This window comes from Kryptolebias marmoratus, linkage group LG9 (assembly GCF_001649575.2).
Source record: "Kryptolebias marmoratus isolate JLee-2015 linkage group LG9, ASM164957v2, whole genome shotgun sequence".
Classification (NCBI taxonomy): Eukaryota; Metazoa; Chordata; class Actinopteri; order Cyprinodontiformes; family Rivulidae; genus Kryptolebias; species Kryptolebias marmoratus.
In genome coordinates, this window is record NC_051438.1 from 25,418,876 (window position 1) to 25,427,143 (window position 8,268).

General features: G+C 41.3%; 1 protein-coding gene across 3 annotated transcripts in view; it reads left to right on the top strand.

Moving 5' to 3' along the window:
* pitx2 (paired-like homeodomain 2) overlaps nt 1–6,788 on the top strand; it is a 45,666-nt gene extending 38,878 nt beyond the window's left edge. For 2 of the 3 annotated variants that reach the window (XM_017417388.3, XM_017417387.3), the window contains exons 3-4: nt 4,184–4,383; nt 5,215–6,788. In XM_017417388.3, coding sequence (XP_017272877.1) covers nt 4,184–4,383; nt 5,215–5,772 — 758 coding nt within the window. In that variant the 3' untranslated portion in view covers nt 5,773–6,788. Of the gene's footprint in view, nt 1–7; nt 3,795–4,183; nt 4,384–5,214 lie in introns of those variants that run through there. The other variant, XM_017417386.3, reaches the window with a different exon arrangement.
* The last annotated feature ends 1,480 nt before the right edge of the window (nt 6,789–8,268 follow it).

An 8,268-nucleotide genomic window follows, 5' to 3' on the forward strand; every position in this document is an offset into this window, starting at 1 on the left:
GAGTGTCATCATCCACAGCTATAATGGACTTCTTTAAAGAAATAAAATACATATTAACAAACCAACATTTCGGACTCAAAAATACATGTTTTCCTATTTCAAATCTGCATATAATTAGTTTTAAAATGCTTTTTGCACATATAACCTACAGCCAGACATGATCCTCTTTTTATATTGCAAATAAAATAATACTAATAAAAGTTTATGTTTGTTCGTTTGTTGCTGTTGTAATTTTTTGTTCATGTTTTGTTTTGTTTTTGCATTTTACTATTAGGTTAATTATTCACATCAAGGATTATTTTGTGTTCAAAATGCTAATTGTTACAAAAGGGAAGTGATAATTTGTCAACTTTTTCAGTTATTTGTTGTAAAATAAAAGTTTGTAAATTAATTGTTGGAAAAACTCTGCAAGTCTGCATAAAATAAAATAAAAAATATTAGAGCAATTAGGTTCAGTACCAAAACAAAATAAAGCAGGCTACACCTTCAAATTAATAGGACTTTATCCAAAAAAAAAAAAAAAAAGCTCAGCAGTTTATTCGTGATTTCTCAAAATAATCCCAACATCTTCACTTTACAGTAACTCATTTCATCTCGACAAAATTGAAATTTAACACCATTATAAGAGAATATTGTAAATTATTCCTATTTTCCTCACGACTTTCTTTTTATTATTTCAAGTTACCCAGTCTTCAGACTCTGAACTCTTCAGTTTGGTGCTAAAAGGAAAGCTGCTGTGTTTGAATGTTTCACCTGTTCGGTCAAACACGCCAAGCTGGCCTCTGTTGGGCTGAACAGAAACCAGTCTGACTGCTGTCTTAGAGCGACACCTGGTGGAGGAGTGCGCTCCTGCAGCCTCTGAAAAGGAAAGGATGGCTGCTCTGCATAACAAATGGAACTGAAAGATGTACCACCTAATTTTACATTTATTGCCCTTTTTATGGATCTAAAACTGGTTTTATAATATATCATATCTGTTCTGATCCATTCAGATAAATTATGATCAAATTCAGTTTTGCTGTAAAGCAAAAACTTAAATCCTGAACGAAATAAAAGCCTGGAGTAAATGTATTTATTATGGCGAGTAAAACAAGTCTTGTTCGGTGAGATATACGAGCAACCAACCATTTCCACTTTGTCTTTGGTTTTTTTGGTTCCCACTAATGGCTCATCGGCCAAGATTCAGTATTACGCATAAGAAGGTGCCATTGACTAAAAATAATAAAAGAAATGAAAACTACCTGCAATCACGGAGCCTGGAGCATCATCTGTGCTGCTGGGTAAAATATGCAGCGCTTGTTGGATTGACTCCTGGGAAAACTAAATGTATAATGAAAGCCCATTCGTGAGGAGGAATATACTAATGGAGGAATCTGATGTCTCCCTTAATCCTATGTAAAAAGCCTTGTCGTCTCCCGCTGTATTGACTGAATTGCTAATTAATGGCCCTCTATGGCGGAGGCCTATTGCACGCAGTAATCCGCAGAAGAGAGATAAAGCATTCAGAAGGTAGAAATGAAGAGGAAACCGATAATCCACTTCAGGTTTAGTATTACAATATGCCTGGAAGGAGGAAAAAACGAGCAACAGACTGTTTGATGTTTGACAATATAGAATAAAAAAGTTGTTTTGGTGAGCGTTAGTGAACTTTTATTATTATTATTATTATTATTATTATTATTATTATTATTATTATTATTATTATTATTATTATTATTATTATTATTATTATTATTAGAGGTGCAGAATACTATTCTTTCGCTGCCATCAAGTCAACGCTTGAAAATCTGAAGCGTGATCATCTATTCTTATTTAACAAAAGCATCTAAATAAATCTATTCCTATCGATTCATCATGTAATTGCCCCGCATGAGTGGCGACTGATGCCTGTGCGTGTGCGCGAGCGGGCGCATACACACGCATACACCCCGTGCTCTGCTGGTATTTATATATGAGGGGCTTTCACGCGGGATTAGTTTGGTAACTTCTCAACTGCGCCAAATCCAAACGCGCGAGCTGAAAGGGCGTCCGCCTGTCCACGTGGGCACCAAGAGTGTGCTTTTCTTGATGATGATGATGATGATGATGATGATGATGATGATGATGATGATGATGATGATGATGATGATTACCTTCATCACTTCAGTCACCCGTTACCTTGCTTACCATTTCTCAGTTTTTCTCACTCTGATTATTAAAGTAGCTTTTTTTATTTAACATCGTAAATTTTCATTAATGCATCAAATCCTTTTGAGATTTAGATTTAAACGTCCTCATCCAGACATTCATAGGCAAATAAGTCTTATCAGATTAACAAAAAAACACCACAGGAGTGCTGGCTGAAAACGATTTACAGATCCAACAGCAAAGTGAGGAGAAATCCTGTTAAGCGCCCAGATAAAGTAATCAACAAACTGAGCCTGTGTGCTTGACTGAAGGCTTGTGTGGCGCTGGTGAGGGTGATTTAATGAATATGTGAACCCTAAAACAGAGAAGGTCAAGAGGATAGGCATAGGCTTGTCTGACAGCTATATGGAGATGCAGTTTGAATACTTTACATTTTGGGTCAGTTTGTGTTTTTTGAATCGTCATGTTCATTTTGTTGTGAATTGTTTGTCTCTATTTCTGTAACTTCGGCTCTTTTCATTCTGCACCGCCACGCATCACGGCTGCATGAGCGCCACGGGCGGCACGTGTGCTTTTCATACATAGTGTGAGTGTCTGGCAGTTAGCGTCAGTTGACAAGTGCGCTCAAATAGTTGTGGAGCGCGCATGGCGCCGGCGCAGCCCCTTCCTTTAGAAGTTGACATTTGTTTGTCCTTTCACTGGATATTTGCGGTGCAGTAGGTGTTTGTGTTTGATATTCAGTGGGCATATTTTCTTTGTGCCTCCAGTACAATCCCGCTCTGCGGCTGCCTTTATCCACTGAGTCCCAGAGTAAACTGCAGCAGCAGAGCCCGCGGAGCGCGCAGCTCAGCTTGGTTATCAGTGGCTCTACATCTCTTTCCTGGGCCACTGGACCCGTCTCATAAAATGAGGCCAAACTCCGTTATTTTCATTTTTATTTGGTCTTGGGCTGCTGCTCGGGTGCACCGCGCGTCCCCATCTCTCTTTACATGCTTTTATTTGGAAGGGGAAAAATAAGCGCCAGCCGCGGCATAAGTACACTGGCAGGCATATCTCGTTTCTGCAAGCTCCGGTTGGTTGAACAGCCCGTCATATCCTCATAGATGTGCCTGTCAGAGAGAATGTGGGCGGGCGCAAGACGGTGACGTGGAGCTCTGGAGAGAGGCGCAGTTGGATAGGGCAGCGCGCAGGCAACAGCTGAAATGAGCAGTGAGCGGTGGAGTGTGTGTAAGCCTCTGGATCTAATATCACCTACCTGTCCTTGTCACTCTGACAGTCAGCCAAGGTAGCCGCAGTTTTCCACCGATGCTGTGACAAAACTCAATGGCCTATTTTAAAGCGTTGTCCAGTTTAAAGAGAAAGAGGGCTTCATCTCAACCACAGGAGGAACTGTGCCGCTGCGCGCTTTTTGGAGAGCTGAACACATTCCGGAGTCGGACTTTCCGCTTTCCCTTCCTGTTCTAAAAGCTCGTGCGATCTTTTACCCATGAGCTCTATGAGGGATCCATTAAACATAGACCACCACCTCACAGGGAATAAACTTGCCTCCACGCACCACACGGCTCTGGCGATGGCTTCCAGTTTGCAGCCGCTGCAGCGCTCCGTGGACTCTAAACACCGGTTAGAGGTGCACACTGTGTCGGACACATCCAGTCCGGAGTCTGTGGGTAAGAAGCACTCGGGTTACAGATGCTCCCTGCAGGGCACCGCAGATGTCATCTTGATATGACCCAATAGATGTCTCTCATCAGTCAAAGCGAGGGGAGCTTTACATGCATGCAAATAGACGACTGTAGTTGTCAGTTTCATTAGCTTCTCATTTGGCTGAGTGGTTTTGTTGTGAACACTTGTGTTATGTAAATAAATAAAGACTTATATTGTTCTCCTAAAATAAGGCAGACTTTTTATTAAAATTATTCATATTAATAAAAAATGATTAAATACATTTTAATCAAAAGCCACAACGTTTATTGGACTCACGCCCAGATTTTCTTTTGTTTATATCGTAAACAACTGCCAGATTTTCTTTTTTAAAAATCCCCGTTTTTCTTCCCAGAAAAGGAGAAAATACAAAATAAAAATGACGACTCCTCGGACGACCCGTCCAAGAAGAAGAGGCAGCGGCGGCAGAGGACTCACTTCACCAGCCAGCAGCTGCAGGAGCTGGAGGCCACCTTCCAGCGGAACCGCTATCCGGACATGAGCACGAGGGAGGAAATAGCCGTGTGGACCAACCTCACAGAGGCCAGAGTCAGGGTGAGTACTCTCCTGGGTGTTAGTAATTAAAATCTGCAGAAAAAAGTAATTATTTCTGCTATTTACCCGAGGGTTCTGTATATAACAGAATTGTGCACGCACGGAAAACTTTACGCACGGCTCCAATTCAGTTATAAATAAAGCAAGAGGGTTTTTATCTGACAGAAAAAAATCTCAGCCTTGTTTAAATATATTTTATTAAAAATAACTTTAAGAAACTACATTGTAAATATCCATTTTATGGTTAAAATAATAAGAACAACAAACCAAAATTGTAAATGTATTTTATCAAGCTGTAGTTAATTTGAAAATAAAATATTTTAAAGTCCCTGTTCGGTTCCTTTTAAAACCTCATTTTTATATAAAAACGGCACACAAATATATTTTTATTAATATGCTGTGAGTTGTAATTAAACCCTGATCACGTTGTTAACAGTTGGGGCTGTGGACATGAGTCGGTGACAGATACCAGTCGTGTTCTTGTGTTCGTGTGAAAGAGGTGCAAAGCTTGTATTTTGCGTTTGTCGCCCTGACGTCGTGTGATTAAGGTCAGGGTGTTTGTGGAAGCACGCAGAGGAATACACATCCTCTCCACGTCAAGAGGCTCCACTGAGACTGCAGTGTGTATTCTGCTCAGAGAGAGACGGGATTAAACGGGACCTGTCTTCTCCGAAAAAAGGGAAAGATAGCTCGATCATTTTTAGTTATTTTGCCATTAAATTTAGAGATAAGATGCTTAAATGTAAAACTCAGTCCAATATGACAGTTGTGTGAGAAGAAAGAAAGAAGCCAAAATGTAATCTCTAAATCTCTCCATTTATTCTGCTCCAGGTTTGGTTCAAGAACCGACGAGCCAAGTGGAGGAAGCGGGAGAGGAACCAGCAAGCCGAGCTCTGCAAGAACGGCTTCGGCCCGCAGTTCAACGGACTCATGCAGCCCTACGACGACATGTACCCGAGCTACACGTACAACAACTGGGCCGCCAAGGGCCTCACGTCCGCCTCCTTGTCCACCAAAAGCTTCCCCTTCTTCAACTCCATGAACGTCAACCCTTTGTCCTCGCAGACCATGTTCTCTCCGCCCAACTCCATCTCCTCCATGACTTCCAGCATGGTGCCGTCGGCGGTGACCGGCGTGCCGGGATCCAGCCTCAACAGCCTCAATAACTTGAACAACCTCAGTAACCCCTCTCTCAACTCGGGGGTGCCCACGCCGGCGTGCCCCTACGCGCCTCCGACCCCTCCCTATGTGTACAGAGACACTTGTAACTCCAGCCTGGCCAGCCTGAGACTGAAAGCCAAGCAGCACTCGAGTTTTGGATACGCCGGCGTGCAGAACCCAGCCACCAATCTGAGCGCGTGCCAGTACGCAGTGGACCGACCGGTCTAATACCTGCACTGCAAAAAATATCCACCGTGGCAAGATGTAACAGAGTGATTTCTCTTTTTTCTCTGAAGGGAGTGAAGGAAGCAGGTGGTGGAATTTTGTTTTAGGAAATTTCTGGCAATATCTTCACACAGCTTGGATTGCAATATTCAGATTCCTCCTCAAGACATTTGTGCCACAAATATTCCAAATTATATTCAAAATTTAAAAAAAACACAGCTGATATTATTCCTTTGCATCCATTGGCACATCGATTTTCATTCATTTTTAAAGCCCGAACATGGTTGTCATTTGAAATGGCTTGCTATGGTGGTTATTTTTTGCAGTGTGCGATAATTAAAAACAGCCGTCCACAGGAACAAGAGACTACTACAGCTAATTTTGTCTTTTTTTTTTTTTTCAAAGGAGCACTAGAAGACTGAACCACTGAAACAAACTCAACTCCTGCTCGGAGTCAAACTGAAACGGGAGTTTTTATTTTATTCCTCTTTCAATGAGCACTGGCCTGCGTCAAACTTTAAAAAAAGGCCTGTTTTACTTTACCTTGTTGGTCATGAGGGTCCTTCTGGTGGATTTTTGGACGTTAACAGTTGACTGAAAAAGGTTGTGTATATATATTTGAATGATCATCTCTTGTTTGTTAAGGCGCTATAACCCTCCAGTCTTTTTTCGATTTCTCAACGCATGTAGAAAAAAAAAGAAGCAACCCTAAAAGGAATCATGTTTTGCTTGCAAACAAAAAAGGGAATGTACATATTTAAACGCACCAGTTGTGTGTTTCTAACATATTATAAATTTATTATTAATGTCTGTGTGAATATCAATTTAGAATAGCAATCCTGGATTTAAAAAATAATAATAATAAGCATCCAAAAAAAAATGTTCCTGCGACAGATTATTTGGTTTTTGCTCTGTGTATACTATTTGGTACGGAATTATGTTCCTTTTCCTTTCTCCAACATCCCAAAAAAATATTGTGTTTTATTTAATGGAAGTAAATATATTGTCCAAAAACCTTCTGCTGGGGGACTTTTATTGAATCTTTGTGCGCGGAGTGTGTTAGTGGAGTGCAAAGCAATGACAGTCTGTCTATAGGCTTTGATTCTGTGAGGCGCTTGTGCGGCTAATCTATATAGAGGAAAACAATGGGCCGCTCGAATACACATGGCACCGAGATGCTCCGTCAGATTAGCTGCTGAATACATGTCTGAGCTCGGGCTGGTCAGTGGGGCTTGAAATAACACTGGAATCAACAAGAAGAGGTGGCGGTCCGGGCAACAAATAACAGTCCATTAAGTTTTTTTTTCCCTCCTCCTAGTTGGATCTTAGACCAGTCAGGTTTGTTTAAGATAACGAGTAGCTTATTTAAAATAATTAGGATGATTCAAACGCAAATCTGCTGCCTTTTGTTAATCATACACACCTTAGATTTAGCACCCCCCCCCCCAGATTTAAAAAAAAAAAGTTATTTTTCTTTTAATTTTGCTCCACTCTGATTGTTTTGACGCTATTTGGCTTTTTTTCTTTTAGGAGGGGAGGGGGGATATGCTTCAACAGTGCGACAAAGACAAACAAGCTATGATCTGCAAGCTTAAGCAAACAAGCGGAGTTCTAAAGGTACGAGGGGGTCGGAGCTGCCTGCAGGAGGCGGGGGGCGAGAGCAGCTTTCACGGCTGCAGGCGGTGCGGAGGCGCCGTGGAAGAAACACCGCAACACTTTGCCAAAACAAAACAAAACAAAACAAAACAAAACAAAACAACAAAAAAAAAAAAACAAATATAGAAAAGGAAAAATGTATCTGTGCCAGGTGAATTTTTCTGTTTCAAAATGCAATCTGCAAACTCAACCGCTAATATAAAAACAACTTTTGTTCATAGAACTTATAAAAGTCTCGCTTGGAACCAAAATATTCTTTAAATTCGAGCTCGTAGGTGGCGCTTTGGGCTGATTTATCTGATGTCATCCTCGCCGTAGGTCGTCTCTCATGGGGTATTAATATGAGGAGAAATAAATCCCGGGGGTAGTTTTTTCAGAACTGCCAACTAACAAACACAAGAAGCGTTCACGCTTTGACGCGCAGCCAGCGGCCTGCAGCGGCTCCTTCCACACAGACTTTCCTCCAAGAAGCTGCACGAGTGTCACCTTCTTGATGGAGCTGGTAACGTGGAGAAATCAGCAACTGGCAGGGGGATAACCCTGGGTGAATACACACGTCTGCAGTCTCAATACACATCGACACAATCAACATGTGAACAGAGGGGTGACCCGAGGAGGCTTCAGGAGCAGCAAACTTCATTTAGCTCGGGACTCCAGACTTTTGTTGTTTTTTTTTTTTTTTTTTGGAGGTCTCCTCTTCTAATAATGAAGGTAAGAATCAGTTTATGATTAAGGGAAATAACCTGTCTTTACAATCTACCAGTAACATCTTAAAGTTGGCCTCTACTTTTAAATATTTACCTGCATTTAGATTTTTTTCCCCTTTAAAAGTTTTGTTTGGAA